Genomic DNA, 19,650 nt, shown 5'->3' with positions numbered 1-19,650 from the left:
ACGCGCAAATCAACAACGGGATAAGTGTTCAAGAAGATGGGAGGAGCCATCTCGTGGAATGTGAAGCGGCATTCATGCGTGGCTTTGTCTTCTTGTGAAGCGGAGTTCATCGCATTATCTAGAACGACACAAGAGGCGCTCTGGTGGCAGCAGCTTCTTCTGCAGATTGACGGTGAGCAGACAATAGCGATATTTTGCGACAATCAATCCGCAATATGTATGACTCACAACGACGGATGTAATCCCCGGACGAAGCATGTGTCTATCCGTTACCAGTTTGTGAAGGATGTTGTTGAGAAAGGTGACATCAAGCTCCACTACATCCCTACGCACGAACATCCGGCTGATAAATTTACAAAGGCTTTGGCGAAACAGAAACATATTCAATTCATGAAATTGACCGGGATCGTAGGTTAAGGAGGAGTGTTGGAGTAGTAACCTGCGATCTAAGTAGTTGATAGGTAGTATCCTGGAGCAACCTTAGTAACCGTTGTTCGTTTACCAGGATAAATAGATGTAATAAAATTTTCATTACTTGACCTTTTTTTTCTGAACTTTGACCAACTCACAAGTTGTTTTATTTCCACTCACAAGTAAAGTTCATCTTTGGCCCCCTAGTTCGATCAGTGCTTAACGTGTCAAATAAGCTAGTGTATACGGGACAGGAAGAGACAGGGTTACACCTGTCTCTCCATTTTGGCCATTCGCCCAAAAGTTTTCTGTCGGTCGCAGCCGGGGGATGTTGGGAAGATTGGCGGTTTATCTCCAGCCGATCAATTTTCCAGTGATTATTTGGCATAATGGACTGATCCCAGGTTCGACCACATCACCTTCGCAACTTTCGGCAAGCACTCCGTACTATATATCTCCCAGCGGCTTGAACATTCCGTTCTCGTTTGTCAGAGAATGACGTTCTTGGAGAACTTGATGTGGGTGATATATTCGTCTCCATCACTTATCTGGGGAACGTAAAATATCCGGTCCCTTGCATTCGTTGAATTCTAGCATCAAGTACGTTTTGTCTTTCATTATGAGTACGAAAAGAAGTTTTTCACTTCTTTAACCGGAAAGAAGTTTTTCACCGGTACCTCAAGCTACTCCTTCTGAATGATTGTTTGCTGCTCAGATACGGTCGGTCTCGTCTGACGCTTCCGCATAAAAATGTCCATTTTGGCCAGATTCTCCTTCATCATTTGACCGGTTGCTTCGATCTCCCGGCTTAAGGAGCGACAGTGAGAGGTCATTGTATATACCAGATTGGCTATATCTGGCGGACACAAAGTGCCTCAGAATGTCCAACTCCCTAGCTGTGGGGTGGAGCTGGCAGTATGAAAAACTCATCAAGTTGATTGACAGTGCTGCTCCTGCGAATCAACAGCCTTGAATCATTTTTGTTGTAGGCTTAATAAATCTAACATTTAAGGAAAATTTGTTCCATTGAATTATCTTTTGTAGTTTTTTTTCGTCGCCATCCGAAATTAGTCCATTTTTTTAATGCATACGTTAACACTAAAATCGATGAAAAATGGATTGGAATTTTCGAGCATTCCATTCGATAATTGGAAGAAAATTGTAGAATTTGAATCGTGCTTGCCAGACCTAAATGCTCTGACCGAGTGAGAGATTTTGAGGCGTAAACAAAATCTAAACCACCGAAAAATCACAACTGAGTGATTACAAGTCAGGTTTAATCACTAGGACACATGTTAAGAGTTTCACGAATAAATGAGACTCTCTAAACTATGGTTTATGTTCACATAACGTATATACATAACGTTTTGTTTTTTGTGTCCCCCGTTAGACATCTGACCATCTGGTCACTTTAACTATATACTAAATATTATATTTACTATACTATACTAAATACTGTATCGTTAATCGATTAAATATTTGAAATCTGCATGGTTATTGATATGATCATATTTTGGATGATATCTTAAATGACACTGATGTCGAATATAATTCATGTCAACAGCGATCAATGCAATTTTTGCTCCAATATGTGCAATGAGAAATTCCATCATTTGCTAGTTCCCTCTAGTCAAGAGCAGAAGCTAGAGAGTGTCCTGCAAAAGTGGAGCAGTTCCACTTCCCATTTGAGCAGTTATCCTACATGCGACAAATGTCGTCAAGAATTGATAACCGTCCACAACATTCCCGAGAGCTGCTTCCAAATTTTGCCCAACATCGAACCGACTGACATCAAGATGGATCCAGAGTTAATGATTGATGACAACGAACTGTCAGATGATGAAAAATTTTTTGAGAAAGACTCAGCGGTGGATTCGGGGCCGATCGAACAGGCTGTCGAAATGCAAATCAGAAGAGGAAACGAAGAAGAAGTATTCATCGTACGCGAAAGGGATAAAGACGACAATATGTCATCAATACCAGATGCTGGAACAAAAACACAAAGAACAGTTGAATTGGATGCTTCGCATGATGAAATTCACTCACCTTCAGAACGTCGTAAATGTAAGCAGGGCACGTTCGAATTCAATAATCCATTCAGTAAAGTCATTCCTTTGCAGGCGAACGTCCCTATTTTTGTCCACAATGTCCGAAGGCGTTCGTAAAAAGTTCAGTGCTTCGAAGCCACATTCTAACTCATACGGGTTGGTAGAACATGTTTTATCACTGTGAATCATGCAGCAGGGTCATTTCTTTATTCGTTATTTTTATTTGTATTTGTTATTTTCTGTGTAATTATTGATCACAATCTATTTCAGGAGAAAAGCCATTTAAATGTGAAAAATGTGAAAAAACATTTAGCCGAAAATACGCACTCAAAATGCACGTTCGAATTCATACTGGTTTGTTGAAGAAATTCCGTTCATTCACCCATTCAACAGAGTAATTTCTTTGCAGGTGAACGTCCCTATTCATGTCCACAGTGTCAGAAGCGATTCATAGATATTAGGCATCTCCGAAAGCACATTCGATCTCATTCGGGTTGGTAGAACATGTTTTATTACGATGAACTATTCGCAGAGTCATTCCTTTGCAGATGAACGTCCTTATTCTTGTCCGGTTTGTCCAAAAGCGTTTAAGGAACCTTCAACACTCCAAGATCACATTGGAACTCATAGTGGTTGGTAAAAAATGTTCTACTATAATGATCTATTTAGCAAAGTCATTCTTATACAGATCAACGTCCAATAAGTTATTTGGATTTGGACGGAAGTTTAATGAAAAACCACATCCTATTACCCATAGGTGAGAATGAGGTATTATATTTATTAAACTTTGACTGAAGATATTTTTCAGGAAATGGCCCATTTAAATGTGAAAAGTGTGATAAAACATTTTCCTCAAAATATAAATTGAAAGTGCACATTCTGACTCATACGGGTTTGTTGAACAAAGTTCTATCCAATAAACCATTCAATGAACTTTACAGCAGAGTGTTTCCTTTGCAGATGAACGGCCCTGTTCCTGTCCACATTGTCCAAAGGCGTTCAGTGATCCTGCAACGCTCCAAAAGCACATTCGAATTCATACGGGTTGGTATGATACGTTTTACTACAATGAATAATTCAACAGAGTCATTCCTTCGCAGGCGAACGTCCCTATTCTTGTCCACATTGTCCGAAGGCGTTTACAAAATTTTCAGTACTCCAAGGCCACATTCGAGTTCACACGGGTTGGTAGAACATGTTTTAATACTTGGAACCATTCAGAAGAGTCATTCATTTATTCGTTATTTTATTATTTTCTGTAAATATTGACTACAATCTATTTCAGGAGAAAAACCGTTTAAATGTGAAAAGTGTGAAAAAATGTTCAGTCGGAAATACGAACTCAAAGTGCACTTTCGAACTCATACGGGTTTGTTGCAGAAAATTCTATTTGATCAACCATTCAACATTGTTATTTCGTTACAGGTGAACGTTCCTATTCATGTCCACATTGTCGAAAAGAATTCAGTCATACTTCAATTCTCCACAGGCACATTCGATCTCATTCGGGTTGGTAGAATATGTTTTATTACAATGAATGAATCAGTAGAGTGTTTCCTTTGCAGATGAACGTCCTTTTTCTTGTCCACATTGTCCGAAGGCGTTTGCAAAATCTTCAGTGCTCCAATGCCACATTCGACTTCATACGGGTTGGTAGAACATGTTTTATTGCCTTTCAGCCTTTCAGAGTCAGTGGCTTCGAGTGGGAGGTGCGGGGGGTTCGGGTACAAATTTTAAGGGGTGTGGAATGATCCGAAATTTTATAAAAAATTCTGAATGTAAGGGACATTTAGAAACACTTCTCCATTGGGCATACACCATACCAGTCTTCCGCGTTCGACATCAAACACTGCGTACCAGATGATGAAGTTTACGCTGTTTTCACAGTTTTGTGTCACAAACATGAATTTGAACCTGTATTTGAACTTATTATATTTAAGCGCCGACACATTACATCGAGGCTTACCTTCTTGCTGCCGAAGTGTGTATGAATCAGATTTTTTTCGTATCCACAACGCATCAACAAATTTACAAAACGGCCACAGTAAATGGATATGGAATGGAATTTGTTGAGAGAATTTTCCGAAATACAAACGCAAGAAATACACACGAGACATCACAACACTATAACCGGAGATAGACGACTTAAAAACAAAATAACTCTACCTTTCGTACCCCTAAATCACAAATCCCAAACACGCTCAAAATGCAAGGACTAGTGTACAAAAGTGGGAATACACTTCGTGATGTATTGTGTAATCTGAAGGACAAGATTCCTCCCGACGAGAAAACGAAATCTACGAAATACCGTGCCGGAATTGCCCCGCTGTATACATCGGGCAAACTCGCCGGAAAATAAAGGTACGCATAAGGGAGCATAAAACAGCGGTAGAGAACAACAAATCAAACGAATCAGCATTAGCGGCACACACCACCAGCCTCGACTATAAAATCGATTGGAAGCAAGCAAAGCTGATTAAATATGTCCAAAAATCTTCACAACTTAACGCATGGGAATCAATGTTCATCAGCAACTCCCAGAAGCCGCTGATGAATGGAGACAATCCACCCATCACATCGTGCTTGTACAACTAGACGGGGCTGAGAATTCAGTGACTTATCTCTTAAATCTTCGGACGACTACGCTACACGTATAAAGATGTAATCAGTCGGACATTGTGCCGCAGTTGGGCAGCTTCGCGCTTCGAAACCGGTCGACATAAGGTAAATTTTAATTCGTTTAATTAAGTAAGAACAATAAGTATTATGTCTTGTCTCGCGTCGCGTCTTATAAGTGCCTGTGTTTGCACATGAGACATGTTTTTATTCGTAGTATGTTTGGATATACGTTGTTGGATACCGACGTTTCACATGATGTTCAAACATGGTGTACAGCTTCTATTGCCTTTTCACCTCAAGCAACGGCAGTGTGTAGAGTATAAGAGGTGAATTGGACACCATACCACCACCACTTAACCCACGGTGTTGGCATGGAAGAAATGCTTCCATATCATGAAATAAGGTGCTTCGTCTAAAATTTTGGGCAAAAATCCGCTTTATCTGTTCTGAACAAAATAAGCGTCAATTGATATCAGGGCTCTTTACAATTCATATCATTACTAGCTGACCCGGCAAACTTCGTCCCGCCTAAAATTTATGTTTCGTTATCACATTCACGTTTTCTTACTAAGCGCACGTTCATGGGTCCAATCGCAGAACTGTTCATTGATTGATCTTCTAATATACTCTTCAAAATTACCTTTTACTATAAAATTCCTAGTGCTATTCTGATAGCACAATTCACAAATAACATGTTTCCCCGTTACATGGAATAAATGTTTGATACAGAAAATATGAAAGAATATATACAGACAATTCCTTTCTTGAGTTTTGCTCTAATCAACACATTCGGTGATCCATTTTTATTTATATAGATAGAAGACGATATAGGAGTGCGTTTTATCACAATAAAATCCATTTACACTTTCGAACGAAGATCAATTTCGTTAGCGCAAAATTCGAATGAACTGACAATGAACTAACGCTTGTCAATATGTAATTGTAGAAAATATGCGAATTGAATTTTTCGAATTTTCCCATTTTCCTTCAGAGTTTTCCGAAAATTTTCAATTGTCATGTTTTGTTGAAATACGTGTATTATTTTTATGGGACCCCCTCTCCATTTCAGAAGAGGGAGGAGTGTTATCATAGAAACATTTCTCGTACCCAAAAATCCTCAGATTCCAAATTTGGCTCCATTTTCTTGATTAGTTCTCGAGTTATGCAGAAATGTGTGTTTCATTTGTAAGGCAGCCCCCTTAGAGAGGGGGGAGGAGAGTCTAACCACCATAGAAACAGTTATTAGACCTTTAAACCTCCATTTTTTTTTGGGTAATTTGGTTTCATTTGCTTGATTAATTCTCGAGTAATGCAGAAATCGATGTTTCATTTGTATGGCAGCAAGAGAGGAGAGTGAAGTGTCTAACCACCGGTTAAAAATCACTGATTTAGATGTATAAATCTGATCCAACTGTTCCGCAAGCATGATGGTTACAATATTTGTAAGTGTTATAATCCAGATTAAATCTTTAAAACATGTGAATCCGTAAAAATATCCTATAAAACTACTGTAAATCATGAAAAAGACTATTTTATTTATGTGTTTTGAAACATTTGAATACCTGATTTGACACAGGTGCGCTAAACTAGAGAATTCAGAAAAATCGAAAAACCACCCAAGGGGTTTCCAAAAAAATTATTCTGATTCCAAATGTCTTCAAATTGCGTAAAACGTCAAGATCTACTGTCTTCCCGAAAATTTTTTTTCGATTTTTATTCAAAAATCGACACTGAGACTATGGTATGGAACGTATGGTTTAGGGTGCCTAGTGTTCGGATATCAATCGGTCATATCGGTCAATATTGAATTAAAAAAAAGTAAAAGGATCTGAGCCTAGGGGCACGGATGGCGGACGGAAGTTTGACGTACGACTGTGATTCTTAAGAACACTTGATTATTTTAAATGTAATTATTTTCTTTGTTCATAAATCTGTTAGTTTAACTCTTTTGAAACTCTAAATAGTAAAAAAAAAGTCACGGGAGGGTTGTGTCCGAGACACGACCACATAGTTGACGTAGGATTCCGTGAGGCTATCTGTTACATGCTGATTTTAGATATGTTTAAAGAATTACATTGCTAAACTCTTCGAGAGTGATCTGGTGGCACTGATAAGGGCCGTTTTGTCTGGTTGTTAGATATTGTTTGTTCACTTTACCAATGTCCATAACCGAGCGATAATGATAGAAAGATGGTGATTAGTCATTTGATGGTGCGTATCACGATAGAATATGCCTAAGTAGAATGAGATATGATAAAGGCAGCCCTCTGTTGGCCTGGACGAGCTGGCTCCTGTGTTATGTTGTTGTTGAATGGCGTTAACGATCCCTGTGGAACTTTTGCCGTCTCAACGTATGCATTAATTTATTAATACTTAGTTTAGATTTCTTAAGCCAAATAACACGCCTTGAATGTATTCCGAGGGGCAAGTTCTAGAATACGCGTGACCACAGTGCAAGTAGAAGGAAATTTCTCTGACAAAAAATTCCCCGACCAGAACGTGAATCGAACCCGAACACCCGGCATGATGATGTGAGACGCTAACCACTCGGTCACGGGTGCACGGCTCCTGTGTAATGTATGGATGAAGTAAAGAAAAAAAAAACTCATCAATGTAAAATAAGATAATTAGCATCATCGAACACAATTATCAAGTTTTATCACCAGAAAAAAAAATTTTTAGAGGAAATATATTTGAAATGGAAAACGTAATTATATTTATTATTTTTACTTTCTGAGTGTTTACTCAACCCATTTCCATTTTCGCTTTAAACTCAACGCAACATGCCTCAATGCGAATATCAATTGAACATTGATATGAAATTTCACGACATAAAAGTTCCATATTTGAATTTTATTTATATTCTATCAAACATAAGTTCTATTCATTTCATTGAAATATCATTCTTCAATTAATCCATCGAAAGATTCTTATTGGAACGAAAATAAAAAAAAGAACACTCATTCATCACTCCCTACTTATTCGCCAACACGTATGCAATCAGCAATGCTCACACTAGTTACAATGAGCACTATCCATTTGTGCGTCGTTAGTTAAACTATCGACCACGAGGGTATTTACATGCTGATTTCCCCCAGACACCTTGAATTTGAAATCTCTGTTAGGGAACACATGTCGGTGGCAACAAAAGCTCCCCCTACTTTCATCTATTCGCAATGCCGATTTCCCCCAGGCAGCTTGGTTTTGATGTCTCTGTTAGGGAAACACTTCGGTGGGAACAAAAGTTCCCTCTACTTTGATGTGCCGATTTCTCCGTATCTTCAATTTCGACCAATCAGAGCGAGGTATTTCCGTTTGGAGATTTTTTTATTGTTTGCTAGTTAGTTTCATACGATACATTATTCTTTCAATTGTGATGAATTGTTATGGAGTGCTCAGATCGATTGAAGCAAATATCTCGTAAATAAATAAGGAAATAACTGACCAATAATTGTAAGTACATGAGCCACCGCATGTGTCGTCAATTTCGACCAATCAGAAGTGGGTATTTCCGTTAGAATAGGGGATGAGGTTTTTCCAATTATTCGATAGTTAGTGTCATGACATATATTATTTTATTCAATGTAAAATATTGTTATAGAGTGCCGAAATTGATTGACGCAAAAATCTCATCAATCCATCATGGAATAACTGAGCAATAAGCGTTTGAAATTGGACAATTTTCACAATGTGCACGATTTTCAATTTCCAATTTGTACCCCAATATGTTCCCGAAAGACGTAATCCTACGTCAAAAGGGCCGTTTGTTGTATGTACTCATAACCTTGAAACGGTTTGTAACGAACAGAGAAAGACTATAAGCTTCTGGCAGGAAATTCAACTGTCTATCTTAAAATGAATAATGAATATCAGTGGGACACATAACAGGGTGGAAAGGTAGATGAGGTACATGTGAATCGGTAAACAAAAAAATATCTTCATTGATTACATTGAATATGAAATTTATGGGAAAGAAACGAAAAAAACAAGTTGAAAATACTCTCGATTTCGTGATATTGTGAGGTAAAATACACATGAAATCATGAAGTTGCTTTATTTTTAGTTGATAGCTATGGTATTGTGATCTCTTTCGATTGTCTTATTCTTATTATTAGGCATCGGGAGCAGTAGTTTTTTCGATGAAATAATGTTCGTTTGCAGACTATCACAATCAAGTCTTATTGATTCTACTGCTCAATCTATCATAGAAGGAATTGAGCCATTGAGAATTATGAATTGAAGAATATTAATATTTCATTTGTGTTACATACAACATTCATGGAAACGAAGTTGGAAGAAAGAATGTATAATACATGGTTTACCTTAGCATCCACTCGCAAAACATACCTCTCTTATTCGTTAAATTGTTCACTTGTTTTATTATTTTCACTGTTGATGTCTCGGGCTAAAAAAATGCTGGATAAATTTACCGTTCAATGGTATACATTATAACATATATCGTGAGAACGATTCTGCGTAATATGCATTTGAAAACTCTTAATAAACGTTACATTTTTCGTAGAGTGACCCCCCTATATAGAAATCAAACACGAAGTCCTACGTCAACAATGTGTCATGCAAATAACCATTCACGAATATATAATCTAAAATGAATGGATGATTCAAATACTTGACCGAATGACAGTGTTCACTTTTGTGGCACCAAATGAATATACGAAGCGAGGAACAAAAATTTTTGATGGCATATCAAAGCTGTACCCAACATCGTACACCACTTTCGATGCCTGTATACAAGTTTGAAACGCATACAAGCAAACCTTTTTTTTTTGTGCGGGGGATAGGGACCGCACAAAATAAAATCCCAAAAGTTTCCCCAAGAAAATAATTCAAATCCATGCCGTTCATCGTTAAATTGCCGTTTGTTTCCCTGCTTTTCGATGGGACAGTTTGTCTTTTTGGTTGCGCGTGGCTGTGTTGTGCTTTATTTGCATGTCAAAACTTGTTGCTATTACAAATCATCATCGAACGATTATCGGGGATCACTACATCTAGCTAACTAAATATTCACATGGCTTCCACTCTCTGACACCTATAAATTAGGATTTGCTGCATTGATTGGATATGAATCATTTGTTTTGCGTAGTCCGTATGATCCCGCTGCTTCATGATGCATGGAGAGATTCGACATGTAAAGGTAATATTATATTATCAGGCACGTAGCGTAACCGGCACGGCACGTTTCATGCAAGACAAATATTATTGCGTGTGTTTCAAATGTGTATACGCATATATAGCGGAACGACTCCGGACATACACAGCACGTTTCAGACAAATGAATGAAGGAATTCTCGAAAAGAATATTTTGCTGGTGTCGGGCACGAACTACACGGGTGAGTAGCACCATACATACAAATCAAACGTCGAAGTTCGTGGTATGGGTGCGTCTTCGGTTCGACATCGGTTCAATCACCAGTAGCATTTCTCCGCTCCGTCTGCGCTGCCGGTCCATACTGAGAAGTTGCTATGCCTGATGATATGAATATATCATGTATTTGTATTGTATTACATGTATTACGATTTTCCCAGGTTCCTACGTTTAGGAGACCGTGTTAGGGAAACATATTCTAGTTTGCACAAAAGTACTCGCAGTTTGCATTTATTTGCAAAGCTGATTTCCCCAGACATCTTGGTTCTGTTTCATTTCACATTTCAGTACTCGACATTCATGTATTTGCAATGTCGATTTCTCCCAGGCTGCTTGGTTTTGATGGCTGTGTTAGGGAAACAGTAAATCGGGCCAATTAAAACGAGGCAGTTAGGGTGTTTAGATAACGCTAAACATTTTAATTTTTCAATTGTTTATCTAATGAAAAATAACATTTTAATAATTGCGATAGAAGCGTAGAAGCATTCCCTATCAATTTATGCAAACATCTTTCCGATCCAGTAAGACATGTTCGAGTTATAAGCATTCGGAATCTTTCAATGTTTCCTGCATGTTCTGTGTTTAGGTTTCCATTTTACCCCCCATATACTCTGGTTAGACGTAGTCCCACGTCAAAATTCTAAATTTCAGACGAAAAAACGACCAAGTGTCAAAAGTAAATTTTTAACAATTTTTTTCGTTTTTCAATAAACCCAAACTTCGATGGCTGTGCGACACTAGTAAATGGAGACCGATAGAGTTAATATTTTGCATATACAGTAGACCTCGATTATCCGTGGAATAATCGGGCAAGCTAATCGCGAATAACGAAAATCGCGGATAATGCAATATGGGCCTAAAATGAGGTGCAAACACGAAAAAAAAAGATGTTTTAAGATGAAAACTGTTTTATCAATACAGAAATCATTACACTACCCATCTACAAGATCGTGTACACCAGTGGCCAATTAATGTAAAAGCAATGACCAAAGCAAAAAAGCATCACTGACGAATTCCGGGAATGCCGAATGATTTACTATGTAACCGCGGTTCATCCGCTCGCGGATAATCGGGGTTCTACTGTAGTTGTTTTTCGTGGAAATCAACAATTTTAATCCTGTTTGAAAATTCGAATGTAACTTTTTTCCGTACATCCATTGGTATTCTAGTATAATATAACTTTATTCCTGTGACAGCACAAATATTGAAAGCAATTAAAATATATGCTTATCTAAAGATCATTGAGAAATGCCCGTTTCTTGAAATACCGTAACACTTAAACATGCACATTGTCCATAATTCCGGACATATTTCGAAAATGATTATATATTGCTGGGATGCTTCAGATATAACGTTAAATTTACCAGAACCCGTTGCTATCGTATAAAATTGTGTCTTATGTTTATTAGGTTGCCAAATAATCGTAGTAAACTGTACAGGTTTTGAAGCATTACGGTATTACGGAAGGCAAAACAAATGCAGCTTTCATACAGCGTCTACCTTATAAAAAATTGCAACTCTCGAAACCCACTTATTTTTCATTCTTTTTATCCTAAAACTCGCATTTTCATCCTCATCAACCAAAAAAAGATTTTTTTTCCATCCCGAGCATCTCTTTGCTATTTCTATTCATCCATGTCTTTTTTTTCCAAGTAATCCAATATATGCCTATTTATCCTCCTGTATATTCCCATCCATTTCACTCATTCCGCTTTCATTCCAAGCAGGCGCTTCCAAGTCATTTTAGGAAGAAAAAAACATTCATAGTCGTTCCACTTAAAATGAATCATAAATTACTGTAAATTCAAATGTGCAAGATAAATCACATATTTCGTTCAGAATATATGAAAAATTACCCAAAACTTGGTTATCCAAATCCACAATGTTTCATGGTGAAATAAATTTTTATCAGCGTTTTTCTCCGTTTACTGTGGTGACTGATATGTCTCTATGTGCAATATACCTTTCATTAAAGCTAATTTTTCCTCCATCACCCACTTAGAATGATATAAATATATTCTGGAGAGTATCGAGATGCAGAACATTGAGTAAAGGAGGGTTTGTTGTATTTCTTTCACAAATCGTCATCGCAAGGCGCGTGTCATCCGTCCATGTTTATGTTTGTGCATCATTGGACGTGTTTTGGATGGACATTGAACACTAGCGAAAAGCATGTTCGTGTGAAGCAAAAACATGGTTTCATTTCATGTTACGCGTGCACATGCGTTAGTGTTTTTCGGAAGACTGCACCATACATAGTCCATAGTCCGCTTTGATGATTTTGGAAATTTGCTTGAAAGCTGTTTTCATTTTACGATGTTTTGGAGAAAGAGCATCTGACAGAAATATCAAGATTTCGAAGACATGTGATTACGGAGAAAAAACTCTCAAATGGAATTCACGTACTTGCTTTTATTCTTTCTACGACTGTATCGGTTGCACCTAATGAGGAAGGTATTCGAAGCTTAAGCTTACCAGGAACTATTTGAAATCGATTATGTCGCAATCGCGTTGGAACAAAAATTTGTCGGTCTTGTCAGTTGAATACGAAGCCACAGAGGCGAGCGATATTGAAAAAGCTATTATTACTCGTACTGGGAAATCCGAGAATCGAGACCCAAGCGGATCTCCATTTTGCATTTCAGAAATTCGATCGAGTCAAATCCAATCGAGTTGTGCGAATGTGAGAACATTGCTACGCAATTCGATATGACGACATCGAGCTTCGCAAAAGCAAAAGATTTCAAATTGAATATGATGTCGATTATCGATACATTTTACTGGGTTTTGTAGCTCAGTTAACGCACGCCTTGTTAAAGATAAATCCAGTTGAAGAAAGTTCAGTGTTGTTTTTGACCGAAGGAGGTACATTCACCAAACTCCCCAGAACTTAGTCCATTTGAAAAATTCTGGGCAATTATGAAGGGCAACCTCCGGAAAACAGGGAAGGTCCTCAAAAATAACCAGGATTTGAAGAAAGAGTGGATGATAGTGTGTAAAAAAGATAACGCAAGTGTTGCACGGGATTTGATGGTTAGCGCTAAGTCCAAGGTGCCTTATTTATTCCCTGAGAGTTTCAAAAATATCCGACTTAAAATGATTTTTTGGTGATCATTTTTGTCTGTTGCATTTATTTTGAGTACGGTCTCTATCTTACATTGATTTTATATTACTGAAAAAGTTTCAGCGGAAGTGCTAGACAAAATTATAGGAAAATAGTTGAGTAGATGTCAGAACTATAGTTCCTAAAGATTTAAATTAAATAACATAAAATATTTATTTTGATTCACATTTTAACAATTATTTAGAACTGCTTTCGGGCCTGCTAATTTGAGAGTAAATTGCTTCATATATACGGATGAATTATTTTGACGTTTGTTTTGCGTTAAGGGACAAGGTTGCCACATTTGCATATGTCGATTGGATTTGAGTCGAGCAAGATCAGAAATATTTCTAATATGTTTGTAATTGATTTTAATAAACTGTATCTTTTGAACCATACAGTATAGAGATGGGCAAAACGGTTCATTTCAGTGAGCGGCTCAGAGCCGTGCGCTCAATGAAAAGAGCCGGCTCATTTGAGCGTCTCGACGGCTCTTTTCAAGAACTGGTTTATTCGGATATGTAAAGAATGGAAGACGTAAAAAATAAGGTTTAAAACAATAATCAGTGCAGAGAAAAGTAAAAATATTACTTTACTAAAGGTTTTCTCTGAAATATTTCCATCACAATGATATTCTTTTTTTTTATTTATAAACATTATCTTTCCAATGTTATATGATGGAAGTCTACTACATCTTTCACTGCAAACTTGTCTTGTTTTCGGAAAAACTCGCTCATATGGTACTGAAGTCGCCGGAATACATAATATTTTCAAAAAAAAGAAAGAGCCGCGGAGAGATAAATTTCCTTTCATTCCACCAAAACGAAGGGTCGCTTAGTCTCAGCAAATGTGGTTCCGCTAAATGTTTATCTACAATAGATGTTGCAATAGCTTTTGGATCATGTGAGGATCGAAGATTGCCAACCAATGCATTAAACTCCTCCCATACAGGTGACAACGCTTCATCACCAACGATTTGTGGTAGTTTCGTAGGTATGTGTTCTATGGATGTCATTTTTAGCATCCTTATCAACGACTGGTGTGCATAGTTGTACTTTCTGTTATCCCCAAAACCTTGCTGCTTGAAGCCAGGATCTAGCAGTATTTGTTAGGCTACTCATTCGTCTGACTCAAGATTTGTAGATCGCTTTACCAGCTCTGGAATCAATTTATGCAGAGTTTTTTTATAATCACTAGAACTGATTTCTCTTGATCCATAAAATGTTGATCATGTCGAATTATCAGTCGGGAAAATATAGCAGTTTTCGATAACGACACAGTTTTCTCCTCGTTTTATATCCCAAACGTTTTTAAAATATTTCGAATGAAATATTTTCATGATTAACTGTATTATATTAGTCAAATCATTTCATTCGATACCCATATGCGGGTTGGATTTATCATAAATGATAGGGGTATGATAGGGTTTCCCGAAGAAATGTAGTCTGCCATTTCGTAACGGTCACCTTTTAGGATTTACATTTTTCATGAATAACTGTGTTCTACTAGTCAAGTCCTTTCATTAGATACCCATATTGAGGGGATTTTGAAAGTAATACATATTTCGCCATTTTGGGGTGGCGGCCATTTTGGATTTACATTTTTCATAAATAACTGTGTTCTACTAGTCAAGCTCTTTCATTTGATATCCATATTGATTGGGTTTTGACGAAATTAGTTGTCTGTCGTTTCGTAACGGCCACCATCTTGGAATTCCATTTTACATAAATAACTGTGTTCTACTAGTCAAGTTCTTTCATTAGATACCCATATTGAGGGGGTTTTGGAAAAAAAATCATATTTCGCCATTTTGGGGTGGCGGCCATTTTCGATTTACATTTTTAATAAATAACTGTGATCTACTAGGCAAACCCTTTCATTTGATACCCATATTGATGGGGTTTTGACGAAATTAGTAGTATGTCATTTTATAACGGCCGCCATCTTGGATTTCCATTTTACATAAATATCTGTGTCCTACTAGTCAAGTCCTTTCATTAGATACCCATATTGAGGGGGTTTTGAAAAAAAAATCATACAGGGAAACTTCGATATAACGTACCCTCGTTATAACGTCACTCGATATAACGTACATTTTACCTCGATATAACGTACACATTTCCAAAGTGTTAAGGAAAAAAAATTCAATATTTTTTTTCTGATTGAACAATAAATTATCTGTATTGTGATGCTAAAACAAGTTGTGTACCTTCAATCAATCCCGAAATACAGATGGTTTTGTGATTCCGGATTCTAAATGAATCATGCTTTAATCAACAGTACGAAGGGAAATACCATGAGAAAGGCTGGCTTCGTCTTCTGATTGAAGTTATTCATTAGCTTTACTAAAACAGCAACACAATAATGTATTATAGACTACGTTTGTGGGCACTTTATTATGCTTCGATATAACGTACAATTCGATACAACGTACAATTTTGAAAGTGAAATGTACGTTATATCGAAGTTTACCTGTATTTCGCCATTCTGGGATGGCGGCCATTTTGAATTAACATTTTTCATAAATAACTGTGATCTACTAGGTAAGCCCTTTTATTTGATACCCAAATTAATAGGGTTTTGGCGAAATTAACTGTCTGCCATTTTGTAACGTCCGCCATCTTGGATTTCCATTTTACATAAATAACTGTGTCCTACTAGTCTAGTCCTTTCAAAAAAATTTACAAACAGATAAATGAAACCGCTTGAAAAGCAGCATGGGAAACATATATTTCTTCCGCACTGCCGCAAGCCACGGTTCGTCAGAACAAGCGTACGATTCACGGTTCTTTATCAATAAGCCAGCTCTCAAAAGAAACACGGTTTTTTTATGAACCGTGGTTCTCAAATGAACCGCGGTTCAAAAAGAGCCACGGCTCATAAAAGAACCGTGGTTCATTCAAGAGCCGTTCATTTGAGAGCCGCGGCTCTTTTTTAAAGAACCGTGGATCGTACGCTCTTTCTGACGTACCGGCTCAAATGAGCGGCTCGTGAGCGCTCGCCCATCTCGTATATGTTGAATAAGCTTGTAATATTTTGAATGAAATTGAATTTTTAAGTTTTGAAGGTTTCTTTTCAACCTTAAGGTTTCCATAACATAAAAATCCCGAAGGGGGAGGTGTGCAACCAGACTCCTTCGCATCGGTGCAAGAACTCCACTCGACGCCACTGAACAGAATCATTCCTTTCTTCGTTATTTTTGAATGTATTTGCCATTTTCTTTAAATATTGACTACAATCTATTCCAGGAGAAAAACCGTTTCAATGTGAAAAGTGTGAAAAAACATTTTGCCGGAAATACGAACTCACAGTGCACATTCGGGATCATACGGGTTGATGAAACATTGTTCTATCGAATAAACCATTCAGCAAGCCCTTTTTTTGCAGGTGAATGTCCCCATCCTTGTCCACATTGTCCGAAGGTGTTTATTAATCATTCAACGCTCCAAACGCACATTCGAATTCACACGGGTTGGTATAATACGTTTTACAACCGTTGATAATTCAACAGAGTCATTCCTCTGCAGGTGAACGTCCCTATTCTTGTCCACATTGTCCGAAGGCGTTTAGGGATCCTTCAACGCTCCGAAAGCACATTCGAATTCACACGGGTTGGTACAATACGTTTCACTACCGTGAAGCATTCAACAGAGTCGTTCCTTTGCAGGTGAACGTCCCTATTCCTGTCCACATTGTCCGAAGACGTTTAGAATATCTTCAATACTCCAGAACCACATTCGAGCACATATGGGTTGGTAGAACATGTTTTATTACTGTTAACCATTGAGCAGAGTCATTCCTTTACTCTTTATTTTTATTTGTATTTGTTATTTTCTGTGAATACCGTCTACAATCTATTGAAACAATCTATTTCAGGAGAAAGACCGTTTAAATGTGAAAAGTGTGAAAAAACATTTAAAAGAAAATGCACACTCGAAGTGCACGTTCGAACTCATAGGGGTTGGTAGAGAATGTTTAACTATAACTATATCTATTCATCATTGCCATTTCTTGCAGATGAACCTCCAAGAAAAAGTGATTTGGATTTGGACGAAAGCTTGATGAAAGACCAATTACAACCGAGTGAGAATGAGGTGTTGTATTTTGTAAACATTGACTGAAGATATTTTTCATGAAAGGAACCACTTAAATGTGAAAAGTGTGAAAAAACATTAGACTAAAAATGCACATTCGAACTCATATGGGTTAGTTAGAAAAAGTTGTATCCAACGATCCATTCATTCTTTCATCATTTCTTTGCAGATAAATGTCCCTACTGGTGGATAATGTCGGGGACATAACCGGAGAGACGTAGAACTACACTGTCCATTGAAATTAATACAGCTGGTGGCCATAGCTCATGTTTGAATCGATTCTTCGAATTTCCTGAAGCACAGATCCTAGAATTACAACGACTGCGTATACCAAACTGTCTGACATTTCATGCACAAAATCACAGTTGTTGGAGGTCTATGCTAGAAAAAAAAAGGTGGATTATATCTATGATAAGGCAAGATTGACGTGGGACTACCATTGGCTTAGTAATTTTTTGTTTGTATTGATTAAATTATTGATTGAATGAAACAAGAAGTTTCATTGAATGCTTTATATGTACAAAGTTTGAACAATTGCTATGTAAGATCAATTCATGCATTGTAATAGATTTTGTTTTTCGTTACAAGTAAATTTGATGACCCTCCTTTTACGTTTGATATGATGCCTTGGACTACCAAAATATATGAACGGAAGAATTCTCAAACGATCATTGTATTTTAGATATCCCTCTGAAATTATTGCATCTCTCATGTATACGTAGTTCTCGAACCGCGAATTTGCTTGATTTGTTGAACTTAAGGTACTCAGTTTCGATTTTGACATGCACGTCCAACGCATATTGTTGAATCAATCGACGCTATGGTAGCAAATGGTTATCAGCATTTCAGACAGTTTGGTTTTGAAGTCCGTGTTAGAGAAACAGATTTCGGTGGGAACAAAAATAACCCCGACTTATATGTATTTGCAAAGCGGCAAAATTGATCTTAAAGTCTATGTTGGGGAAAATCGTAAATCGGGCCAATCAAAACGAGGCAGTTAGGGCGTTTAGAAAACGCTTGACATTTCATAGTTATTAAATTGTTCATCTCATGAAAAATAACATTGTGATCATTCGTCTTCCTAAGTTCGAAGCCGCTGGACGCATATATTTCGTTATCGTGTATCGTTGAAGTGATACCGTTATTCTCGTGGCTGGTGAAGTGATTGTGCACAATAACGGGATTCCCTATATTTTAACTGGATTGCATTGAAGCGGACACAACAAGCAGGAGGAAGAAGGCCTGCAGCGCGGCCGCTGTGTGCTGTGTGCTGGTGAATTTATCGCCTCTCGTCATCGACACCATTATCGTGCTGTGGTGCGATACACCGGTTCAGCTGCAGGCGTGAGGCTGGTGAGGCGTGCATAATAAGTATACATAATTTTATTAGGTTAAGTTTATTGGGTTAAGAAATAAAAAACAAAAAAAAAATTGAAAATTTAACTAAAGAGTGTACATCTGCCACTTTAAATGGCAGATGAAGAAGGAACTGTTGACATGGAGATTGAATCCACTGTCTACCCCTCCATATCTACGGGAGCTGGAAAGTCGCTTAAACGCGTTCCCCCCTCGGATGTCTCTTTAGAGCGAGAGTTAAGCCACCTAAACAAGCCCCCCTCAAGAAAATTTGCAAACCTTTCCTCTTCACCCCCTCAATCTCCTGCTCCCGCTTCCGATCAATTCCCGAACTTGCCTGCCAGCCCTACTGTTCCCGATCCCGCTCAACAATCGACCTCGTCCTACCCCTCAGTTGTTTCCTCTACTCGTGTCAAGGTCTATCCAGAAGTTTCCCCTAGATCTGGTCCATAGGTTGTTTTCTTCCGGCCCTAACCAAAAGGAAAATCTCTGAATGTCATTCAAATTTCTAAAGATCTGGCAAATATTATTCCTCCGTGGTCGAAATTAGAAAGGTTAGACCGAACAAACTGCGTGTTGTCGTGGCTAATCGGAAGCACGCTAACGATATTGTTGTCGATAATCGTTTTGTAA

The 19,650-nt window shown here is 37.8% G+C and overlaps 1 protein-coding gene across 3 annotated transcripts in view; it reads left to right on the top strand.

Annotated features, from left to right (window-relative positions):
- Positions 1-18,331, top strand: part of LOC129776833 (zinc finger protein 271-like) — a 29,018-nt gene extending 10,687 nt beyond the window's left edge. For 2 of the 3 annotated variants that reach the window (XM_055782715.1, XM_055782716.1), the window contains 19 exons: positions 1,976-2,475; positions 2,532-2,615; positions 2,730-2,813; positions 2,869-2,952; positions 3,008-3,091; positions 3,148-3,216; positions 3,268-3,351; positions 3,420-3,503; positions 3,560-3,643; positions 3,745-3,828; positions 3,885-3,968; positions 4,025-4,108; positions 16,816-16,899; positions 16,955-17,038; positions 17,095-17,178; positions 17,235-17,318; positions 17,444-17,527; positions 17,585-17,772; positions 17,831-18,331. In XM_055782715.1, the coding sequence (XP_055638690.1) occupies positions 1,976-2,475; positions 2,532-2,615; positions 2,730-2,813; positions 2,869-2,952; positions 3,008-3,091; positions 3,148-3,216; positions 3,268-3,351; positions 3,420-3,503; positions 3,560-3,643; positions 3,745-3,828; positions 3,885-3,968; positions 4,025-4,108; positions 16,816-16,899; positions 16,955-17,038; positions 17,095-17,178; positions 17,235-17,318; positions 17,444-17,527; positions 17,585-17,688 (1,933 nt within the window). In that variant the 3' untranslated portion in view covers positions 17,689-17,772; positions 17,831-18,331. The remainder of the gene's footprint in view (positions 1-1,975; positions 2,476-2,531; positions 2,616-2,729; positions 2,814-2,868; positions 2,953-3,007; positions 3,092-3,147; positions 3,217-3,267; positions 3,352-3,419; positions 3,504-3,559; positions 3,644-3,744; positions 3,829-3,884; positions 3,969-4,024; positions 4,109-16,815; positions 16,900-16,954; positions 17,039-17,094; positions 17,179-17,234; positions 17,319-17,443; positions 17,528-17,584; positions 17,773-17,830) is intronic. The other variant, XM_055782717.1, reaches the window with a different exon arrangement.
- Positions 18,332-19,650: the final 1,319 nt, after the last annotated feature.

The sequence above is a fragment of the Toxorhynchites rutilus genome, chromosome 3 (assembly GCF_029784135.1).
Source record: "Toxorhynchites rutilus septentrionalis strain SRP chromosome 3, ASM2978413v1, whole genome shotgun sequence".
NCBI lineage: Eukaryota > Metazoa > Arthropoda > Insecta > Diptera > Culicidae > Toxorhynchites > Toxorhynchites rutilus.
The sequence above is the reverse complement of the archived record's forward strand: the minus strand, read 5'-3'. Positions and strand labels throughout refer to the sequence as shown.